This window comes from Neovison vison, chromosome 14 (assembly GCF_020171115.1).
Source record: "Neovison vison isolate M4711 chromosome 14, ASM_NN_V1, whole genome shotgun sequence".
Classification (NCBI taxonomy): domain Eukaryota; kingdom Metazoa; phylum Chordata; class Mammalia; order Carnivora; family Mustelidae; genus Neogale; species Neogale vison.
This window is the reverse complement of record NC_058104.1, coordinates 22,525,918-22,549,615: the sequence shown is the minus strand read 5'-3', so window position 1 is coordinate 22,549,615 and position 23,698 is coordinate 22,525,918. Positions and strand designations below refer to the sequence as shown.

Here is a 23,698-nt window from a genome sequence, read left to right as displayed (position 1 = left end):
AGTCTGACTTACAGTAACCACCGATTTACTCCTCCATGAATTATTCAGGTGTTAGTGCAGCTAACTAAAACACACTTCCTAGCCTCCCTTGGAGACAGGAGTGGACATGTGACCAGATCTTAGTCAAAGAGTTAGAAACAGAAATGTTGTGGGATTTCTGGGAAGGCTGCTTTATTAAGACAAGAAGGAGGCCACTTTGTCCTTTCCTCCTTTTTCTTCCTACTGCCTAGAACTGATACATAATGGCTGGAGCTCCAGCAGTGATTTTGGGTCATAAGGCAATCTTGAGGGTAGAAAGCACATGCAGGAATAGTGGAAGAAAAGATCCCGGGCCCCTGATGACTGTGTGTGTGTGTGTGTGTGTGTGTGTGTGTATGAGAACCCCTATGTATATTTGGCAGTACAGTGTACTGGTTTAGAACATGGGCTCCTCATTTGAATCCTGGCTTTGTCACTTAACAGGCTGTATGAACTTGGACAGTTTAATTAAACTCTCCATGCCTGGTTTTTCGTTGGCAAAATAGGAGTGAAAAATAACACCCACTTGGTTAGATTGTTTTAAGGATTAAAAGGACATGAGAAGTACTTAGAATGGGGCCAGGCACAGAGCACATGCTCAGTTCAAAGCAGCGGCTAGTAACAACATTATCTTATGGGCACATGGAGATCAGGAGACTGACAGTGGGCTCTGAGGAAGTTGCCCCGCACAGAGCTGGGTGATCATAACCACTGGTTAATTACACTGGTAAGAAGTGGGTGTCAGGGGCCCTATGTGACCTCGTAGGTGTCCCCTCAGCTCCTGGTTTGGAGAAAGGAGTGGTGGGGAGCCAGGGTGGGTGGCTACTCACAGCATTGGGCCTGAACTCCTCCTTGTGGAAGAAGCCCCCAGTCATCATTTTCTTGCTGAAGGTCATCACGTCTGCAGGGTCAGCCAAGCCCCAGTGCTCGTGGGCCCAGAACTTGCCTGTGCAGCCCCCTCCTGTCTGGACCTCATCCACCAAGAAGGCACAGCCGTGCTGGCGGAGATGGGAGAGAAGGAGCAAATCAACACCCACCACGTCGACCAGCATTCAACCAGCCAGAGACGCACCGCTTTCTGGTCTGTGAACCAGGCCCCCCGCTCTTGGGCCAAGCAGGTGCATTGGAGCTGGACCGGAACCTGTCCTCAGACTGCTGAGCTAGAACAGGACCGTAACATCGAGTACGCCCTGAACCTACTCCCAGCAACACTGGGTTCAGCTTCAGGCCCTAAGGCTCCCTTACTTCCTCCGCGGGCTGGCGGTACCAGCAGAGAGGCCCAGTCCTGCCTCCCAAGCTCCAGCTGACCTGTTTGCCGGTTCCACTCACCAGCCCAACCGCCGGTTACTGTGTACGTGTTTAGAGCAGCTCCTGTCTTACTGGCTGGATGTGCCAGTTGCACGTGCACGAGATATTAAAGTAAACACGGGATATTAGTCTAGAGTCTGCTCACTTTGCGTCTACGGAGTGTGGATCACACTGGGCTGAGAGATGAGGTGGGTTCTGCAGAGAGAACAGGAGGCTGAGACCTTCCCAGGCATCCCTGGATTGGGCAAGTCCCTGACTAACGTGGCAGGGTGGAGGTTGGTTCTGCAGTGAGATTTTAGGGACAAACTCCTAACCTAGCCCCTGCCTCCAGTGCCCTTACCTGCAAGGCTGCCAGGCAGCCTCTGACCATCTGGACATGCTCGAGGCCTCCAGAGCTAACCCTTTGCTCTGGAAACCAGCTGGAGAGGGCTCATGGCCCCGACCGGCCCCCACCCCATGCACTGACCTTCCTGGATATGTCTCTCAGCTTCCGGAAGAAGTCGTCAGACGCGTGGTTGTCTCCGCCCTCTGACTGGATGGGCTCCACGATGATCCCCGCCACCGTCTTCTTCTTTTTCCGGTATTTCACAATCAGATCTTCTACCTGCATTCCCGGGGGGCAAGCAACAATGGCTGCCTACTAGGGCAGCGTCCGTGGATGGGCAGGTGGTCTCCCCTTCCCCCGGAACTGATGCCAGACCCGTGTTCACGTGTACTTCCGGTGAAGATGGCGGCAGCCATTCAGAGCCACTTGTGTGGGCAGGGATGCGCCCTACGTGGGCCTGGTGCTAGCACCTGCGGGGGAGAAACTAAGGTCTCGGGCCACAGAGGGACTGAATGAGACCACCCAGCACAGGCCCGGCATATGGGAAGGAGTTGCTGCCCCCACCACAAGTACGATGCTACGGCCACTGCATTGTCAGCATGATACTGGTAGGAGAGTCCTTTCTGTGCAGAATATCAGATATGTATTTGTTTAAAAAATGGTGATTTCTAGAAAAACTCCCATTACATATGTAGCTAAATATTTCTATTGCATGGGGCTGTACTAGACTCCATTCCCGTCACTTTTCTTTACCGCAAAGTACCTAGAACCTAGCACCTTGCTTCACACGAAGTCCATGTTAATTATTAACTGATCGAAAAGGATGACATGTCTAAGGGGCAAAGCTGCCTCAAACCAGCCTCATTTGAGCTCAGATTCCAAGCATGAAGACTTTCCAGTGTCTTTTCCCCAGCAAAGACTCCTTCCAGAGTCTAACACAGAATGTAATACGCAGAACAGATCGAAGGGAGGGCTGCTGGTTACGGCAGAGACGCGGCATCAGGGCTGTCCCTCCCCTACCCCTCGCTGCAACCCCAGAGCAGCCCTAGGACTTGGGAGCAGGCTGAAAAGTGGTAGACAACAGGGTCCTAGGCGTCCACTTTTTCTGTGGGCTGCCCCGTATCCTCATAAAGCCTCTCTTGTTCCCGAGTCAGTGAAGCTTACCCCCAAAGAAACTTAAATGGTACCAGAAATCAGTACCGGAAACAGGGTGATGGATGCCAGGAGACAAAATCTAGGTGTCCCGTTCCTTTTCCCGGTGCAGAACATGTGGGACACAAGGCCTCTCTGTCCCCACGTCCCTCCCAGGGACCGCCACGCAGGTCCCAGACAAACTCTGCGTGCCCCTTCCCAAGGGGAAGGAGACGGGGCAGTGTTACCTCTTCAAGACAGCGGGCTTCTTCCTGCTGGTTCTCTTTCACAAAATCTTCCAAAGGGTATTTCAGCCGTGGGAACGGTGCAATGGGCCAGTCGAAGGAAGGGATGTCGATCTTGTGAATGGCTTTGGAGTGCGTGGTCGCTAAGCATCCTAGGCCAGCAAAACACAAGGCGGTTGGGCTTGGGGAAGTAGGAGGAACAGTCTTCGAAAAGCAGATCACGGGCAATTCGGGCCATGTCTTCCAACCCCCAGGGAGGCCTGCTGCCTGGAGTTCCTGTGATGCCCTGTACTGAAGCAGAACCTCTGTGTGTGTGTGTGTGTGTGTGTGTGTGTGTGTGTGTGCACGCGCATGCAGGCACGCTTTCCTTCCTGATTCACTGCAGATTCCGCACAAACTCTGAAGGCACGGAGTCAGGGTTTGAATCCCGGCTGTGCCACTGTCGGATCCTGGCATGTTCCTTCCTTGCCGGGCCCTGATCTCCACATCTGCAAAGAGGGACTAACAGCCCCCGCTCTGCAGTGAACAGCGTGGAGTTAGTGAGATGCTACGTGAAAACGGCCAAGGTGGGATCTAAGGCAACTGTCACTGCGGCTGCTGCTGTTAATCGTAGTCTAACTGCCACCAGGGGCTCAGCCCGGGCCCTCCTTACCCATGGTCCTCCCGTGGAATGCACCCATGAACGAGAGGATGCTGTACTCAGGGCAGCCGGGGGCCTAGGACCAGAAAACAGTGGTGGTCAGTCACAGTCTTAGGGTGGGGGATTGTACTGTTGACCCCGCGCGCCCAGAAGAATACACATGTCTGTCAGAAGAACCCGAGTCCGCTCTCAGGACCAAGTGAAGACCAAGTGAAGTCCCAAGGTCTACACCCGGCCCACAGACGCTCAAGTAAAAATGTTTTCAATCAAGAGATTTCATGTAACTGTCTAAACTTCTGGCTTCTTACAAGTTCTGCATCATCTGGGCCCATTTTCCTCCCGTGGCCACTGCAGGTGGCTAAGGCCTAAAGGCTGGGCGGACACGTTGCCCCAGGGCCCAACACCTGCCGTAGGCTGCTGGGGCTTAGGAGTTTAGAGCTCATACGGTGACCAGACTGCTCTGGCTTCCACTGCTCTGGTGGGCCAGACATCTCCCGGGATACAAGGCTGGCCAGGGCCTCTCCCTGCAAGTCTCTGGGCTTTTGGAAGGGGTCTGCGGGCTGGGGCCAGAGTGGCAGCCTCTTCCTATGAGGATGCTGCCCATGCTCAGGAGGGACGCAGGAACTCCCACGTGGCCTCATTTCCAACCAGGCCAGACGCATTTCCAGCTGCTTTAGGCAGACTACTGGGGGCCCAGAGTTGTTGGGAGGCTCACATCACATTTTCTCGGGCCGGCTGATCTCCTCGGGGTCCCTGATAGCCCTGGGGAAGAGCACTAACCCTCCCTCCCCATCCCCCAAACTCTGGAATACCCTTCCTGTCACTTTCCTTAATTGTCCCCTGATGCTGCCACTAAACATGAGCAACGGGACCTACAACTGTGACGGAACAGGATGTCCATGGGGGTCAGGTGAGAAGGGGGGAGGCACGACCCACTGTTTATTATAAAGACGGCCAGAAGGAAAAAGGAAGTGCTTAAGTTTATGGAGGTTTGTGTGAACACAGAGAAAGAGGTGGATTAGGGGAGAAAAATTTAAGGAAGCATGAAAAGAAATTAAAAACAATCTTACCATCCAGAGGCAACCCACTGTAAACATATTAGTGGGATTTCTTCCAGTAATCTCCTGTGTATTTACTTACATGGTTGACAGCACAGGGTCTGTACAATTTACCTTCCACTGTTCTCACTAAATTACAGCATGTGTGTCTCCAGGCCGAGAGAAACCCTTTGTGACTATTTCTGCAGAATCTTGCGGACGTATGCAGGGGGTCATTGAATTCAGCGGCTCCTGTTTTTTTGTTTTTTGTAATAGCAGCAGACCCTTCTGTCTAAGTCACTGAATGGAAGAGGGCAGGCCTGCTCTGGCTGAAGCTGGCTGGGAGCTTGCGATCTAGATCTATCCCCCTGGTTCTCCCTGTGCCCCTACGCTCACCCCTCACCTCCGACACTGGCCTCCTTGGCACCTCTGTGGACCACTGGGGTTCCATTCCCCCTTCCCCATCTATATAGCTGGTTCTCAGTCTCTCCTGGTTATCAAGACTATAACCTCCAATGGGGTGAACTCCCTCGTATATGCCTCTGTGCTGACATTCTGGATGATTCTGGTGAATATACTAAAGGCTCCTCAGACAGTCCAGTTCTGTCCTGGGAAACTGATGCGTGCCGGTCAGGAAGGGCGCCCTTCAGTCTTGACACCGGAGGAATGGACCAGGGAGGGGGAATGCTTGGGAACCCCTTGGTAAGGATGGGATGTCTGTGTCCCTCCCAAATATCCATGTGGAAACCTTCACCCCACCTCCCCGAAATGTGATGGTGTTTGGAGGAAGGACCTTTGGGAGGTGATCAGGGTCGGATGAGATCATAGGGTTGGGCCCTGGAGATGGGGTCGATGCCCTTAGAGGAAGAGATCCCAGAGTGCCTGCTCGCTCCTGGACATGTGAGGACATGGTGAGACGGCACCGTCCACAGGCCATGCAGAGGGCCTAGCCCAGGGAATGGAACTGACCTTGACCTTGGACTCCAGCTTCCTGAACTGTGGGCACATACTCTGTTGTGTAAGCTGCCTAGTCTGGGTGTGGGATTGTGTTACAGGTGCCGAGCTACGTGGGATGCCTCCTCCCCGAGAGGGCCAGGGTCTGTGAGCCGCACGAGCCGGAGGGCGGGGCAGAAGGGCGCGCTGTGCTCACCTGGTTAATCATGCACGTCTCCAGCTCCTCTTTGGAGAAACCCGTCTGACCCCTCTCCTTGTTCTGACAACACACAACAGACGAAATCTCAGAGACTCCCCGGGGAAGGAGGGCCTTCCCCGTTGTACGCAGACCCACGTTCGGTTGGGGTCCCTAGCGAGGGCTTTCTCCCGGCTGATCACATCCGCTGACTGGCCCCCCTCTGCACTAACGCGCGAGACTGTGCATTGAGCTTGCAGCAGCACGAGGGGCGGAACGCACAGGAGCGTCACTGGGCTGCCAGCAACGCCGGAGAGCTGCTGAGATGGGGCATGTGATGCCAAGGAAAACCGGCGCAGTGACATCGGGTAAGTTGGGTGTCCCCCCCCACCCCGGCGGGATGCTTGGGAAGCCCTGTCCAGGCAGTGGCACTCTCCGGCTTTTAGCCGTGGGCATTGCCGGTCAGGACTCCGGCATGAACAGGGGTGAGTGTGTGGCTGGAGACTGGGGAGCCTGTGTGTGCACGCGTGGGTGTGCTCATGCCCCAAACCTCACCCGGTACCACATGAAGATTGTCTTAAAGGCATTTTCGTTGGAGCAGGAGCCGCAGGACATGGTGATAAGCTGGGACATCCCTTTGGGAGCCACCTGCAGGGAGATAAACAGTTGTGGCCTTGGCTCCAGAGAGTCCCACTGGTCCTAGCTGGTGCTGAGCCTCCGCAGGGGCCCATGCTGGGCACTGGGGGCCGTGGGGATGCTGGGAGGCATCCAGGAACGTCCCAAGCTTAGCAGGACTGGGAGAAAGGGAACAGGAAAGCCTGGAAGCTGGAGGGCAGGGAGGAAAAAGCCACAAAGAAAAGCCCAGACCATCCTGCCCAGTGCACCTGCCATCCCCTTAGATGCCCACATTTTACAAGTGGGAAGCTGAGGTTCAGAATGACTTTAATTGGGGCGCCTGGGTGGCTCAGTAGGTTAAGCCTCTGCCTTCGGCTCAGGTCATGATCTCAGGGTCCTGGCATCGAGCCCTGCATCAGGCTCTCTGCTCATTGGGGAGCCTGCTTCTCCCCTCTCGCTCCCTGCTTGTAATCTCTCTTTCTCTGTGTCAAATAAATAAACAAAATCTTTAAAAAAAAAAAAAAAAGAATGACTTTAATTGTTGTAACTACTAAAACTGAAATGTCGGGGAGGGGTGAATAATATGCAAAACTCTGAACAAATACTAATTACCTCTGCTTCCTTTTTCATGTACACGGGGATCCCTTCTTTTCTTTAAAAGGAAAATTGAAAATGCTCCTCATGAAAAAAACCAGCATAAGAGCAAGACTGAAGTAGACACACCCCATCCTCAAAGGGGGTGGCTCTCTGATCCTTTCCTCCCGCTGCTGGTACCCCTTGAAAGAGATGGAACCGCCCCCCAGCGGGGCTGGAAGCCAGAGGCAGGTCCCAGCAGGGGTGGGCAGTTCCCGAGAACTCACCGAGAGCAAGGACTCCCGCAGCTTCTCCACGAAGTTCTCTGGAGGAAGGATTCCAAGGGCAGGTCTGTTGATGAATGTGCTCTGCAAAGAGGCAGGAGACAGCCAGTGACTTCTCAGCCCTGACCCTGCTCCCTGCCGACCAGAGACCAACTGAGAGCTTCTCACAGCGGGTATGTTTGGATCAGTGTTCGCTAGGTGCTGGGAGCGGCCCACTGCTGGAGAAATCCACTAGGATCGCACTAGGTGTAAAAAGATACCATCATATTTCCTGGTTGTAATATTGCACTGTAGTTCTAGAAGATGCTACCATTGGGGGAAGTCGGGAGGAGGTACACTGCGTACTATTTTTTGTTAATTTCCTGTGAATTATAATTAAATCACAATTTTACAATTTTAAAATTAACTATCATTATGATTTTTAAAACCCACCCATCATCATGGCTAAAAACCAGAGCGGAAACTAGCGAGTACTGGGCAGGGGTGCAGAGCCATTGGACCCTCAATCACAGCTGGTGGGAACATACCCGGGTGCAGCCACCTTCGGAGGCAGTGTGGCCCTTTCCTACAATGCTGGAAACACACACGCGCCGTCAGCCGGCAGCTCCTCCTAGGTATTTACCTAAGTGAAACAAATGTGCTCCTCCGCACGAAGACCTGAGCATACGTGCATGTGCTGGGTGGCTCTTATGTTTATTTGCCAAAACCTGGAAAGGACCCACACGTCCCTCGGCTGGGGTAGGGAAAGTCGAGCGATACCTGCACGCCATGGGAATCCGCTCAGCCCTAGAAGGAACCATCTACCGACACGCGCCCTAACACGGAGGGACACGGAAGAGTCTCAAAGTGACGGTGCTGAGCGAGTGATCCCAGAATCAGGGAGATACGCACCGCATGGTCCCTTCCATAGGACATTCTGGAAAAGGCAAAACCCGGGGGATACACAGCAGCACGCGGTGACCGGGGGCTGCGGAGGGACGGACTGCACTTGGGCTGGGGAAGTATCTGGGCACCTAAGTGTCTTGTGTCTGGACTTTGAAATTCTCTTAAAACAGCTTCTGGCCTAAGGGATAGCCCCACACTCAGGGGGCTGGCTGCCTTGAAGAGAACCAGCCCCTCCCTGCCTGATGGCTTCGAAACACAGGTGTGCCCACTAGCTGCCATGCAGCGGGGGTTGGAGGAACATGCCAGGGCAAGGGTCCCAAATCTCCCCAAAGGCTGGTCTGCAGAGACTTGCTTTAAAGGGAGGATAAAGGGAGGATAAAGGAGAGCTTTTAATTCTGGAAAGACGCCGACCATGGGAGAAGTTTCGATCACGCGGGACGAGGCTGTGTGCTCGGATGGAGGAAGCCTAGAGCCCTCTCCCCCCCGGGAGTCCAGAGTGCCCTGGGCAGGGGGTGGGGAAGGGTCCAGAGAGGGCCTGCACAATGGGGAAACAGCAAGGTTGCCAGGAGGTGGATTTGGGTTTTAAAAAGGGATTGGGCTAAGTGCAACGTGGCGTCCTGGATGGGATCCTGGAAGCAAAATAGGGACATTATTGGGGAAAGCGGGGGACTCTGAACGAGGTCCACACTACATAACGTGCCCATGTTAATTTCTTCGTTTGATGTGGTGCCGCGGGGAGGGAGGGAGGCGTTGGCACTGGGAGACGCGGAGAAAGGCAGGTGAGAGCTGTCTCCACCTCGCCTGTCCATCTGAAGCTAGTGTGTTGTCGCATCGCCTAGTTAAAAGCCGGGGGAATGACAGGGCCTGGGGACTCCCAGGTTCCTCTCTCAGACACCATCAGTGCCATAATCTCAGCGCGAATCCACATGGCGCCATCGCTGGAGAGGGAGGCCTCCTGGTGGCCTCGGGATTCAGCCTGGACTGAAACAGGGGCAGATTCCGTTATTATTTTTTTTTCCCGTTATTTTTTCTGCTTTGTGACCACATGGGTGAGTCTAGGGCAAGTAGCGGGGGATGTTAGCCCTCCTCACTGTAGTGCTGGGAAAACTGAGGACCAGAGGGGTCGAGCGACCTGCTGCAAATCACACAGACAGCAAGGGGCAGAAGCACGACTCAGATCAGGCTTCCATCCTTTGCCAGACACTGAAGGCAGACTTCACCCAAAAATGTTAATACAGGATACAAGTTTGCGTGGCTCAACCCAGAGACCTGGGCTGGCCTGTAATGCCCTTTGAGGGGCATTTTCTTTTAGCTCTGAGCTGTTCATGGGGCTCCTAAGAAATCAAGCACATGGTGAGATCAGGGTTGAGGCGAGCTTCCACGGCTGGTAGTGGGGGGAGCGGCTCACGGAGGGGACAGCCGCGCTGGCTGGCAGCTTGACTGCCTATCTGGGACCAGGGAGGATGTGGGGGTGGTGTTCTTGTTCAACAAAGCGTGACATTAAGAACAGAAGATTATCTGGGACACTGGGTAGCAGAATCAAATGAGGATAGGTTTCTAGAACCTTGCTGTCAGACTCCGCAGTCGTAAAGTGCGGTGTGAACAGAATGGGCTTTGGTTTAAGTGGCTGTGCAACCTGAGGCACAGGCTAAACCTCTCTGGTCTTCAGAGTCCTTATCCACCTTGGTGCCTGCAAGGGGCCAGTGAGACTGCTGAGCGTGTGATGCGGCAGCAGCTCAGTCGAGATGACCGGTCAGGCAGACAGGCCTGGGGGTCACGGCGGCGGAGGGATGTGTCTGTGTGGAGCAGCTCAGCACTCCCAGGGGTTGCTCCCATCACTCAGTGCAATGACTGTGCACTGACCATGGCCATGGTGACGTGGAAGTTGGAACTGGAACCCAGAAAGTGGATCCAGGGGCCGCGGCTTTGTTTTCTGCCACCACATGAAGTAATGATACTGGAATTTGAGGGTGATGTGGTTAGGGTACAAAGGGGTGGATTGGCCCCTTCGTAGGACTTCAACGACCTGGTAAGAACCTGCCCTTGACGGGCAAAGGAGCATAGTCACCAGCTGAGTGCATCTCTAGCCAAGAACTTGAAGACCCAGCATGTCAGCCAGTGGCCCCCCCTACCCTGGTGCCCCAGGTGTCCCCCTGCTTCCCCACCCAACTGAGCCAATGGCAGTTCCACTTCTCTAAGACTGTGCTGGGGGCTCCTTTCACTTGGCCGAACCCAGACTTCTGCAGGGCAATGTCAGCCTAGTCTGAGGTCCAGACGGATGCAGACCGGGACCTCACCAGCACCCAGAACAGCGCCCAGCACGCAGGAGGGATTCAATAAGTAACTGATGATTGAACAGAAGTCAAGAAATAAGGCTAAAGAAGCAGGAGTCAGACCACCAAGGGCTTTGCATCTGAAGTAGGGGAGCTGGGGTGCACCCCAGAGGCAGGGGGTATGGGAAAGAGTTCAGTGCAGGGCACAGCCTGGAGGAGGTGAGTGTGGGCCTGCTGGGGTGGGGTGGGGCTGGTGGAGAGGGGCTGCTGGGGACATGCGAGGCCGGCGTTGGTCCTGACAGGGTGATGGGTGAGAGGCAAGAAGTGGGCGGAAGGAAGGGAGGATGAAGCCAAGTCTCCCGGGTTCCCCGCAGAGATGGGTGGGGGCAGGGCATCCCCTGAAATCACGTGTTTTCAGGGATGATTCTGCCTCCGGAGGCAGCTGACACCGCAAATGTGTGTGACATGTTTGTTGACACATTTTTTTCAGCACCAACTGCCGAGGCATCTGGGATCTGCACAACGTTTCGAAACAAAGCCAGTCTTTGAATGTAAACATCCCCACGGAGCCTCCCAAACGGCCATTGCCAGGCACCTTCAGGGGCCGCCCATTTCCGCTCCAGGGGCCCCAGAGCTTGGCGACAAGCAGGGGTGGACATGTCCCGGAGCCCCTGCCTGCGGGGCAGAGCCATCTCTAAGGGGGGACATGTACTTCCTTCCTGTTACCTTCAACTCTGGGTTAAAAGAGACAAGACTTCAAGCCCCGGGAGTCGGTTCCCAAAGCGCCTGCCCGCCCCTCCTCCTCGGCCTGGCTTAGATCTCTCTTTGGAAGTCACACTCCCCGTGTCACTGAGCAGAATGAAAGCCCTGCAGGGACACTGGGTGTGGGTGAGGACGTGGAGCAACCGGAACGCACACGCTGCTGTTGGGAGGGACGGGCCGGCAGCAGGGCCACGACAGCGGTGGCCGGCAGCAAGGCAAACATGCTCCAATGTTCCCAGCTTCTTCAGGGGGAACAATCCGGCAGCCCAGCAGTAGGACGGCCCGTTCACTGCAGCGGACTCACATGGGGGAAGGCGATAAAGCCCTGGACACGGCCGACCTGTGGCTACACACAAGGACGAACCCGCAGCCGGACTTGGAGGGAAACAAGTCAGGCACAATAAAGACACACACTGCAAGACCCCACCTACGTGGCCGTCCAGAGTGGAGAAGCGCACTTGTGTCGTTAGACAGGAGGGGACACAGCCTGGCCGGGGGCATGCTGCGGGGGCAAATGCGAGTCACACGTTCTCAGCGGGGGTGGGAAACCTCCTCCCTGGGGTACGAGGAAAGCACAGATGTCTGCACGGTATAGGGGGCCGATGGCAGGGGTATCGTAGGTGCTACCTTGGCCTCCAAGACGATGCCACACCCTCTTCCCATCCCACAGTGGGAAGGCATCATGCGGCAAAAGGGACTTTGCAGATGCAATTAAGGTTCTGGATCTGCTTAGATAGGGAGATCGTTCTGGATTTTCCAGGAAGGCTAAATGCAACCACATGAGCCCTTTGTTAAGAGCGGAAACGGAAGGCAAGCAAAGAGAGAACCGGCCCGGCCATGGCTGGGTTGAGGACAGAAGGACCGCACGAAAGCCACAAGATGAGGTACCAACAACCCGAAGGAGCAAAAGCAGATCCCGCCCCCCAGCCTCCAGCTAAGAGCTGATGTCTGCTTTGCGAGGCCCTAGCTGAGCCCGCCAGATTCCAGGCCCATGAAATCTGTGCCCACGATACACAGGTGTTGTTGTCAGCCTTGAAGCCACAGCAGCAGTAGGCAATGTGGTGGCATTCTCACTGGACCGCGGCGGGAACAATTAAGAAGATAATCTGGGGCGCCTCTACCCGCCGGGGCCCACACGGCAGTGTCTGTGGGCACATTTGGTTCTTACAGCCGAGGACAGGGACACTCCTGCCACGGAGCAGGGGAGGCCGGCAGCGTCTCTGAACGTCCTACAGTGCCCAGGACAGCCTCCCGGCAGAGAAGTGCCTCTCCAGCCAGCACCGGTGCTGAGACTGACATCTGGCCTGCGTGGTCCCTAAGTCTGCATGCTGCCAGGTCCCTGCGGCTGGGCTCTGGCCACCTGTCCTCTTTCACTCCTTGTCCCCATAGCTGCGCTCCCTCCCACCCCCTTCTCCCTGCGGGGGGCCCTGGCAGCACCTGCTTCTCTTTCAGTCACTGCCCTGGAAGGCTTCCCTGACTCACAGCCCCCTCGATCCCCGAAAAGCCCAGGCCCTGTGGATTTTTTCCCCAGCATCTCCTCCAGCTGTGCAACCTTGGACAAATACTTAACCTCTCTGGGCCTCAGTGTCCTCATCCGTAGGATGGGGATGACAGCGGGCCCTGCCTCATAGACTTGTCAACACTGCAGCTGTGAAGTGCTGAACGCAGTGTTTCACACATTTCACACTCGAGAAATGTCGACCACTATTGCCAGCATCATCGTTTCGTGCCGACACGGTACTGTTTGCCTCGTTCTGTAGCACTGAATATGGATGCAATCCAACGCTTATGTGGGAGCGGGGCTCTGTGGTTTCGCTTGCCAAGGCATTCCAGGTGCCTAGCGTACAGTATATGCTCAATAAATATTTGTGGAATGAATGAAGGAAGGAAGGAAGGATGAATGAATGAATGGGCTGTTTCCAAAGGAAGGCTGCCCAGGGACACTCAAGATCACCACGAACACCGCATCACCGGGGACTCACCGCATTTTGAGGTTGTTGGATCAGCTTCAGGAGAGCAGGGTGGCTGTAGCCTGGGGAGAGAGGGCACAGTTAGAGTCCTGGTTAGAGGCCTGCAGGGTGCCCAGGGTCCCCCCACCTCACAGCCACCCCCACTTCCTTTCCAACCTGCCACTCCCTTCACAAAGGGCCTTGTTGTCCCTGGCAGACAAGATCCATTCCTGGGGCCCACCCAGATCTCTGGGCTCAGGATCACTTGGGCTGCTGCCAGAGATCTTTCCAAATTCTCTAGCTAATCCTGAGGCTCGGGTCTGAGCCCTCCTGGGCTAGTCACACAGATGGGACAATGAATGCAAGGTGAAGGCCCACTTCAGGACCAGGGCTGGGAGTGGTCCCCCAGACCAGTGTGACAAACTGCAGACACGGCGCTCACCTCCCTCCCCGGGGCCACTGGGGTCCAGTCACAACACACGTTTGCTCAGGGACTGAGCAAGCGAATGGTGAGGCCTGCACCTCCTGACCCACGCCCCCCCGCTCCTTCATGCAGGCTATGCCCCAGAGTTTCACTGCATCGACTGTCCAAGCTGAGCCTGAGGTTGCAGGATAGCGCCTAGGGTAGCCTTGGACTCAGCAACTGGTCTTCTATGAATTCACCCTACCCACGCATACAATGAGCAATGCACGCGCATTTAACTGTGACGCTCCGGTATCTCCCGGCTTGAAAGCAAACCGACACCCATCAGGGGCCATAATGAACAGAAAGTCGCCCATGCACAGCAGATGCTCAGGCACGGGGGTCTTTTATCACAGAGGACGGAGGACGCCACACAGAACCCGGAGCCGGAGTGTCCCGGGTTCGAGGCCTGTACTTCTGGTTTCTGTTCATCGTTCCCAATCCTGGCAATGGCTCCCATGGGAAGGCCCAGTCTGTGGGGGCCACAGAGGTCAGAAGACCAGAAAGGAAGCCCCTCCGAGGCAGTGGCCAAGTGCTGCCCTCAGTAGAGAGTAGCTGAACGAATGGATGACGTGGAGATCCAGCGACATAGGCGGGAGCCCAGCACTGCTGCAGGAGAGAGAGACCAACCAGTGGATCTTGGTGCAGGAAACAGACCCTGGAAGGAAATTCCTGGTCTCCGACTATCAGAATTTTTACCATGCATACCTTGTCTATTTTTGCTAAGACAATTCATTTTTAGTTTAAATGCACTTTGTTTTTTTTTTTAATTTTTTAAGATTTGATTTTTTTTGAAGTAATCTCTACACCCAATGTGGGGCTTGAACCTACAACCGTGAGATCGAGGGTCCCATGCTCCACAGGCTGAGCCAGCCAGGAGCCCTTAAATGCACTCACTTGGAAAGGAGACTTGCACCACTGTGGTGAGAGGTCTGCCCAAGGCTCAGGGCCTGGGGCCTGCTCGGCTCTGCGGGAGGCTAGCAAGTTCAGAAGGGTGGGGAGGCCCTGAGCTGCTCCTCTGCAGCATCAAAGAGTGAAGGGACCTGAAGAGCCTGGTGGTTTCACCGCCTGCTTGGAGGAGGGTAGGCTGGTGTGTGTGTTGGGGGGTGGTGATCTGGGGGCCCAAGGGGACAGAGCTGTGAGCAGCCTCCCCGTCCTCTCACAAGCCGCCTACTCGCAGGCGTGTTGGGCCCAAGGCTGCAGGGTGGTCGTTACTCAAGGAAGGAGCACTCTGTGGGTTTTTTCCAACTGCCTTTTAGCCAGAGGTCTTTCGGCTCTGGTTCTTTATCATGCTGCCTGGGTGTTTATGACTTTGCCGCCTCAGTAGATAAGCCAGTTCAGGAAAATCTTATTAAACCACAGATGTGGCTTGTCTCATCGACTTCAGAGGGAGAGACAAGAGCAAAGCTGGTCCCTCTGATCGGAGAAATCCACGCCTGGGCTTTTAACGCTGTGGGACTCTGCCCTGCAGGCCAGCGCAGGACTGGGCAGCCATCTGTGAGGCTGCCGTCACACCAGTAAGCTTAGGAGGCGGAGGAGGGCCTTTGCTTCAAATCCTTGGACTCCCTGGACATGTGGGACAAACTCTGTGACGTTTTGAAACCCGGCCCCCGCGGGTAAGCTGGAGGTGACGTTGTTAAGACCGGCAGGTACAGGACTGTGCTGGAGGTCTAACGGGATAGTGCGTAAGGTGTGTAATATGCCAGGCCTGTGGCAAATTCTCAGCAGTTATCAGTTAGAAAAAGTCATCTCAAAGACTACAGATAGGGGAGAAAAGGCGCCCAGAGAAGACCTTTCAGAACTCCCTGTGCTTTCTCAACTTCTGCTGGCCTGATCCCCCACACCCCCACATATTTGCTGGCTGGCTGGGGATGAGAACTGAGGGAGGCCCAGGGGGGCTGGAGGCAGGAGAACGGGGAGTTAGCTGGGAAGAGAAGGGCCTGCGGCCTCTGGTGGTTACACAGTAGAGGTAGAATTTGACCCTAAGAACTCCAGACCTGGCCCTTTCACTCCCATCCAGAATGTGGACGGCGTTATGTAAATCAAAGAACCCGAAATGCCTTCAGAGGCCAGTGTGTCTGAATGACGGGCTTCCCAAAAGGAATGAGTCACCTTACTGTCTAATTGCATCTTAATGGGAAATAAATAGGGACTGGCATCGTGCACAAAGGGACAGGCTTCACTAGACGAGATGCGGAGCCCACAGACCACTGAGTGCGGCAGTGACCTGCATGTCCGAGTCAGCCCTACCCATCCCACTGTCCTCCGCGACCTCCTCCAGCAGTGAGCCATGCTCTGTATGTCCCAGAGTTAAGCGTGGTGAGGCACACACTGCCGGTGACCCCACTGCTCACCCTGACTGGGCAGGCCACCCCTCTCCCAGCTGCCTGTGGGGGGCCGGTAACAGCTTCAGTCATCTCTTTCTCTAGAAAACTGCCCTGGTCCTTTGCCCAAGAGATGAGCCAAGTCCTTCCTGCTGGCAACTGAGTGGCACTGGTGTCCAAAAAGAACAGCTTCTTTGATGCTGTCTGGGACCAACTCTGGGGTGCAAGCCATACCCCAGAGCCCCCTGTGGGATCAGGCTATGGCTAGTGTCTGGCTGAAACCTCATCCTTCTTAGCCTCTCCCTCTCTCCCCTGTCTCCCAAGAGTGTGCCCGTGAAAAGCAACTTGCACAGAACCCCTGCCTCAGGCTCTTCTACGAGACCTAACCTAAGGCAGCTGACATTAAAGGCTAGGATCCCACAGACCTAAGCCCACGTTTTGGCCATGCTTCTTCTGCAAGCCATGTCACCTCTCTGAGCTTTGCTTATCTATCTACAAAATGGGGGTGTTCATACCTACTCACCCTGTGGGGTTTCAAGGAAGAGTCAATGAGAGAAGAAAAGATACAAAAAGTTCCTATAACAGAACTCCTACTAATTACTTGCTGCTTTTTTCTGCCCTTAAGGGAAGTGTCTGGTGGCACACAGGCATGGGGTACCGGAAGGAGTGTTAAAGTCTGGATCACCATGACTAACAGAGAGAGGAGGTCCCACATATGAGGGCAGATTTCCCAGCTCTTACCTATGGGGACAGAGGAAATCTGGGAGTACAGGTCCAGCATCCGGTTGCCGTCCACATCGACCAGGTAATTGCCTCGGCTCTCCTCATAATTGCAGAAAAAGTGCACAGCTTCTGCATTCTTGGGGAAAGCAGAGACTGACTCAGGGTCACTGCAATCTCCTGGATTCTTCATCTTTCAGGGTGAACTTGAACTGGTGAAGTAAACCATGTCCTGCCCATTCTATGGTCACACAGAGAGTATCTGTGGGTGCTTACATGTATGGCTTGCTCTATAGCAGTTTACTAAGCTGAAATTTGTATTTTATGAATTTTTCTGTATGTATTTTATATATCACAACAACAAAAGGTTCAGAAATAAATCTGAAGAAGATTCTGACATTAAGACGATGGTAAGCCTTAGAGCAACCATGATGAAAACTAAAAAATGCATAGTAATTATGAAAGAAATGAAAGTGGCCCACTAAAAGATATCCACTTAAAGCAAAATATATATATATATGTGTGTGTGTGTGTGTGTGTATACATATATATATATGAGACATATAGAGAATAAGGAGTAAAATGGAAGATATAAGAATATCAATAATAAGATTAACTGTGCATTAAACAACCAAAACAAAAAATCAGAAACTATCAGACTGGATAAAAAGATGCTGTCTCCATGAGACATACTTTCAGTTCAAGAATACAAATAGGTTGTAAGTAAAAGGATGGAAAAAGATACATGATTCTTAACAGCAATCCTAAGAACACTGAAATGCTTTATACTAATCAGGCAAAGTCAACTGTAAAACAAACAAGAAATGTTTCTAGAGGTGAAGTCCAGTAAAAAGATACAATTACAAACATGTAAGCACCTGATAACAGAGCCCCAAAGTACATAAAGCAAAAATGGGCATAACTGAAGAAAAATGTAAGAGAAGAGCTACAGCTCTAATAGGGGCTTTCAATAGTGGATAGAAACACCGGGTAGAAGGTTAACAAGGAAGTAAGACTTGAACAATGCTCCAAAGCAACAGATCCCACAAACGCTTATACGACAGATCCCACAACGCTTACGAAACGCTCCACCCCACAGTGGTAGAGCACAAATTCTCCTTAAGTGCATGCGGAACGTCTCCCAGGACAGGCCATACAAAAGCCTCAGTAAAATTGAAAAGGACTGAAATCATGCAAAGTATGTTTCCCATCCCCAAAAGAATGAAACTGAAAATCAGTAACAGAAAGAAATTTGGGGAGTTCCCCAAAATGTGGAAACTAAATAACACATAAATAACAAATAAGTCAAAAAAGGAAATCATAAGGGAAATTTGGGGAGGGGGGTAGGTTTAGAACTAAGACATTTGCTTTTTTTTTTTTTTTAAAGAGCTGGCCCGCCTAATGGTTGCGTCCCTCCGTGAAGTCGTAACGGAGGAGGAGTGCAGGGAATGCTCGCTCATGCTCACTTACCTGAATTATATTCAGCTGTTTCATTAACTCCTGCAGGCAAGAAGAGCAAAAACATTACGGCAAGGACACACTCTTGCCAAAGAAGCTTCAAGTCCTGGGGCTTCCCCCCACCCTTATGCCAATAACTTCATAGTTAATTACTTAGCAATATTATAATTATTTAAAAATTGCTTCATACCAGTGGTTGGCAGAAACTGTTCCTGCCAGTTATATTACCAGTGCAACAGAGATTCAGAAACTTGGGAGGGTAACAATAAAGTAAAATAAAATATTCAACAAAAATGTTTAAGCTAAAGCTGTTTATGTAATAGTGCTCGTAAAAGCGTAGGTTCCTTTGTTTTAAAGTAGGGTCCACAGCCAGTGACCTTGAGATCAAGTCCTGAGCTGAGCTGAAGAGTCGAACGCTTAAGGGACTGAGCCACACAGGCGCCTTGGTTCCCTTTCCACTAGGGAAAAAGAGGCTTTAACACCCTGTTCGAAAAAATAAAAATCAACTGAAAACATAAACTTGTACATCAAAGAACCATGTGTCATTATAATGGGAACACTCCAAAAACCACCTGTCCAAGTCTACGCAGAAACTGGGAATTATAAATTGTGAATTGGGAACTAGTTGCTTCACTACTACACGGATTAAATCTCTAAAAATAATCCAACGTAGAATCAACTTCAGCAACTAGTGTCATGAAATTATATATTTCCACATAACAATAGAAACTAATATTAATTACAAGGATATAAAAAAATCATCCCAGGTACTTCGCCACTGTGAAATGAAAATCCACCCCGCCCCCCTGAAATGGGTAATATGCAGGTTGTGTAGCATCTTTGAGGAGAGACGCGACCCTCCCTCATCAGACTCATCTTGTGCCTCTTCTGTCTCACACAGTAACATCTACCCCGAGATTCGGAGCCACCCAGCGTGTCTCGTATGCCATGTCCTGTCATCCTGCATGCCTCTCCACATTCCACTGCCCTCGTCTACAACGGAATAACTATTACACTCCTTTGGTGAACTCTTCCTTTTTAATCCTTCAAGGTCAAGATCAAGGGCCTTTGCTGTCCCTGCTCTGTACCGTCTAGCACTGCCATGTTCTTCCACCTTGGCTGGATGTTCTGCCCCAGACCTTCACTCTGGACTCAAAGCAAGCCATCTGACTTCCTCTGGCCAAGTGAATGAGGTAGGAGTGATGGTAGACCAACGTGGGGCCTAGATCTTAAAGAGACCCATTACGTGCTCTCCTCTGCCATTGCCATGAGGACAAGCCCAGCCTAGCTTGCCAGAGGATGAGAGACACACATGGAGCAGAGCCAAGTCACTGCAGTGACGAAGACAAGCTCAGCTTAGATCAACCAGTGGCCAGTCATCCCCCAGGCATGTAGCTGGGCTCAGGAGAGCTGCCTAGCTAACTCCCAGTTAACCCCAGATGCATAAGCCATCTGTATGCTACTGGGACCCTGTGATCGTGACACAGCATTACTGTGACAACAGACAACGGATACATCTCCTCTGAGAAGGCCTCTTTCACTTGTTATGGCCGGATGGGCTAGTTTAATGACCCGGATCTCTAGCGGTGAACTCTCTGAAAGCAGCTAAGGACGCAGGTCTCCAAGCGTCACTGTGTTCTTGCCTCATGGACGCCTTTCGTTCCGTTCTTAAAAACACCACTCAAGTGTGCTCAACTCACCCGAGAGCGAGGCCCGGGGACTTCAGTCTTCATCAGGGGCCCATCATAATCAAATTCGACGTCAACTTTGGCCGCGGCCTGACTGATGTGTCTGGAGCCTGCAGTAAACAGAGATGATGAAAATCCCTGGTAACTATAGGTATAATGAGAATTCTGCCCTAACAGGTGCCCAATGTCCCCAACAGACACAGGGCCAGGACCTCCACCCCATCCTAGCCAGGCCACCCCTAATACGGGGTCTAGCCAGACCTGGGCGCCACAAAAACACTGCAGATTCCAACAGATGGGAAAGCCCAGTGCTAGTGAGGAGGTAGGCAAACAGGTGTGCTCCTGTTCTGCTGGTGTTAGTATCAACTAATGATGCCTTCCTATTCCTTTCTACTAAGCAATCTCATTTCAGGATTCATCCTAAGAAAATAATGGGACAGTATACAAAAATGCAGGTTACAAATATTTGTAATAATACTATCTTTCTACAAGAAAACAACCTAACTTTCCAACAACGGAGAGCAGCTAAACACAGTATGACACAGCCCACCATTTCATGGAATTTTTGTTTGTTTGTTTTTTGAGAGAGAGAGGGCACAAGTGGGGAGGGGCGGAGAGAGAGGGAGAGAATCTTACACAGGCTCCACGCCCAGCACAGAGCCTGATGTGGGGCTCTATCTTATGACCCTGAGATTATGACCTGAGTTGAAATCAAGAGTTGGGCACTTAACCAACGGAGCCACCCAGGCACCCCTGGACATTTTGAATTTTTATGGACATGGAAAAATGGACATGCTATTACTGTGTGAAAGGTCAGAGTATAAAAATTATCCAAATTTTGCCAAAATTTAATTTTTAGCCAAACTTACATCTAAATGTCTATATAGGCCAGAGTTGCTCAGCTCTTAGCACTACTGGCATTTTGAGCCAGATAATTCTGTTGTGGGGCCGTCCTGGAGGCACTGGAGGGTGGTTAGCGGAGCCCCTGGTCCCACCCACCAGATGCCAGGAGCACCACCCCTGGGGTTGAGCCCCTGCTTGGGACACTCAGAAATCACAGAGGAGGGAATAATCAAACGTCTAAATCCAGGTGGTTCCCCCGGGTGCCTGGGTGGCTCAGTCGGTTAAGCATCTGCCTTCAGCTCGAGTCACGATCCTGGGGTCCTGGGATCACATCCCATGTCAGGCTCCCCGCTCAGCAGGGAGTCTGCTTCTCCCCCTGCCCCTTCCTCCTGCTCTCTCTCTCTTAAAATCTTAAAAAAAAAAAAACTCTTTTAATTTTCAGGTGGTCCCCACTTATACATGTTTTTTGCTTAAAAATCAAATAAACAAACTTTGGGGCATTTGATTGAGATCCATTTCACATTTTTGCATAATAATCAATGTATAGAGGGGAGATCCCAGGCTAGACCCAGGAGGTTCAACGTGTGGCTGAGATAAAGGCAGCCTCAACCCCAGATCTTGGTCCCTGACTGAAAGACAGTTGTGGTGAACGCAAGGTAAGTGTGGCCCAGAAATCCCTTTAATGTTCCTCCTCATCTTTGATCTTCCTGGCACAAAAGTGGTGTCTGGGAAATGTTAGTTCCTCTTACTTGAGTTGTATCAGACTAGGGAATTACTGGACACTTTGTGTAAATCATATACATGATTTCACTTCTCCTTGTGCAAGCTTGAGGGGTATGGTATTGCTTTTATTTTATAGGAGAGAAAACCAAAACTCAGAGAAGCAAAGAATGCACTAGGCTCTGTTCTTCCCTCCCTCTCTCTGTCTCACACACATGCGCCTGCACGCACACACACACACACACACACACACACACACACACACAGATTGCAAACCCATACTAGAAAACACTTAAACTCATTCTTAATTTTCCATAATTGCTCTGGATATCAAAGAGGTTTTTGAATTAATTATGTAACAAAATGTAGCCCTTTGAACACGAAGTCCAGTTAAAATTCAGTGTTATTCTTATTTCAAGGCATGAAGCAGCCGGCTTTTATTGTCTTCTGTTTGATCTGAAAATGAAAAGGGAATCCCTACAGAGTTTGTTCCATTAGCTTGAGTTAAAGGTCATGGAACATATTGATGACTTCTTTTTTACATTAAACTGTTTATTTCCTCCTTGGCCAGAACTTAAGGGTTACAGGTCCAGACCAATTCCAGCTAGACCTGCATAAAACAAGGACACATGTTTGGATAAAAAAACAATTATTAACCACTGAGGATCCTGCTCTGTTTCCAGTAAAGAGGGGGAGTGAAAAATTCAAAATTGCAAGCTGTCCTCCAATGAGGACCCACAGGCCTGCTCTTCCTTTTTCCCGAAAGTGTCTTGACACTGTACCACAGAAGCCAGATCTCCTGGGATCTGGAAAGTGGAAATGTTGGCGCTGGAAGCAGCCTCAGGGGGAGTGAAGCTTAAAGGGTCTCGAGGGGAATGACAGGAGTGAGTGCGGACGTGTGGGGCTATGGGTAGGAGGACGCCAAGGCTGTGAGCAGACCTGGGGTTGGGGAGTGGAGAAAGGGCAAGAACCCATCCCCCAGGGATCAGGGGCACGAGACGGGGAAGCTGAGGGCCAGGTGGTGGGCAGACAAGTCTGTATCAAGATCTGCGTCTGTTCCTACCATGTGCCAAGTCTTTGTGGGTGTGGACAGAAGAGGGCCAGGGCCTCTGGGCTACCACAGCCTGGTAAGTTTGCTGGCAACAGCTATCGAACACAGGAAGATGGGGCAGCTAGAACGACTCAGCGCCCACCATGTGCTAAGCAGGCCCAAGGCCCTACCCACGGGAACTCCCATCTACGGTTTTGATTTATCCACAACCCTCGAGAGATGGTTCTCAGGTCACAGAGGAGGAGCAGAGAGGTTAAGCAACTTTCCTAAGGCCACACAGCTAGTCCGTTGCAGAGTCAGGATTGGAACCCTGGTCTAATACTCTTGCTTTTCCTACTTGATCTCATTTTTTACTTTTTGTAGAGGAAAATAACCAAATGCCAATATAACAAATATTCTTACGTACTTCTTTTCAAAGTAGGCTCCACGCCTAACATGGGGCTTGAACTCGACCCTGAGATTAAGAGTCATACATTCTACAGACAGAGACAGCCAGGCACCCCAAATATTCTCTTAATGATGATATATAATGGTGATATATAGACCACAGGAGGAAACAATCAGATTTCCTTCCCTGGGATCTCTTACAACAAGTCACACGAGCAGAGATGTCCCTTCATTGGGAATTTATCGCAGCATCCTGAGTATTTTCCATGGATCGTCTCACTTAAGCCTCACAACCCCCTGGGAAATAAAGGTTATGACTATTCCCGTGTTACAGAAGAAGACACAGAAGCTCAGAAAGGTTAGCTCGGTTGCCCAAGGTCACACAGCTGGTAAGTGGCTAAGCTGAAAATTTGTCCCTCCGACCTCTCCTTTCCCAGAGACTATCTTTTATCTCATCTAGTGCCGGGCCCTGAAATGAAACATTTGCAGCAAAACAACTCACTTCCTTCAAAGACAAATTCCCAGAGGCACAAAGAAGCACACAAAAGTTTGAATTAATATGGACCCATCCAGCATTTTCATTCATGAATGAAGCCTCAGAGCTAGGAGGCAGGCATATGCCCCAAGATCTGAGACCCTGCATGGTAGCCGGGAGGGGTCCAGCCCAGCCCTCTGGGTCTGGGGACCATGCCTGCTACCCTCGGGGCCTCGCCAATCTAGAGTCAATGTTTAACTCTAAACTATAAAAACAGCCATCAAATGTTTTTACTGTTCTCTTGATCTTTATAGTGAGAGTAATAAACAAATGCCAGATTCCTAAACAGCAAGGGCTCTGTATGTGAGCCTGGCCTAGGTCAAGGCCAAGTTCAG

The 23,698-nt window shown here is 51.9% G+C and overlaps 1 protein-coding gene across 1 annotated transcript in view; it reads right to left on the bottom strand.

The window, feature by feature from the left end:
• Positions 1–23,698, bottom strand: part of ABAT (4-aminobutyrate aminotransferase) — a 79,594-nt gene that overhangs the window by 3,886 nt on the left and 52,010 nt on the right. The window contains exons 3-13 of the mRNA XM_044234162.1: positions 19,840–19,937; positions 18,152–18,181; positions 16,703–16,820; positions 13,208–13,257; positions 7,309–7,389; positions 6,389–6,481; positions 5,855–5,917; positions 3,680–3,743; positions 3,031–3,179; positions 1,793–1,930; positions 849–1,016 (exon numbers count right to left, since the gene is read on the bottom strand). Of these exons, the coding sequence (XP_044090097.1) occupies positions 849–1,016; positions 1,793–1,930; positions 3,031–3,179; positions 3,680–3,743; positions 5,855–5,917; positions 6,389–6,481; positions 7,309–7,389; positions 13,208–13,257; positions 16,703–16,820; positions 18,152–18,181; positions 19,840–19,937 (1,052 nt within the window). The remainder of the gene's footprint in view (positions 1–848; positions 1,017–1,792; positions 1,931–3,030; positions 3,180–3,679; positions 3,744–5,854; positions 5,918–6,388; positions 6,482–7,308; positions 7,390–13,207; positions 13,258–16,702; positions 16,821–18,151; positions 18,182–19,839; positions 19,938–23,698) is intronic.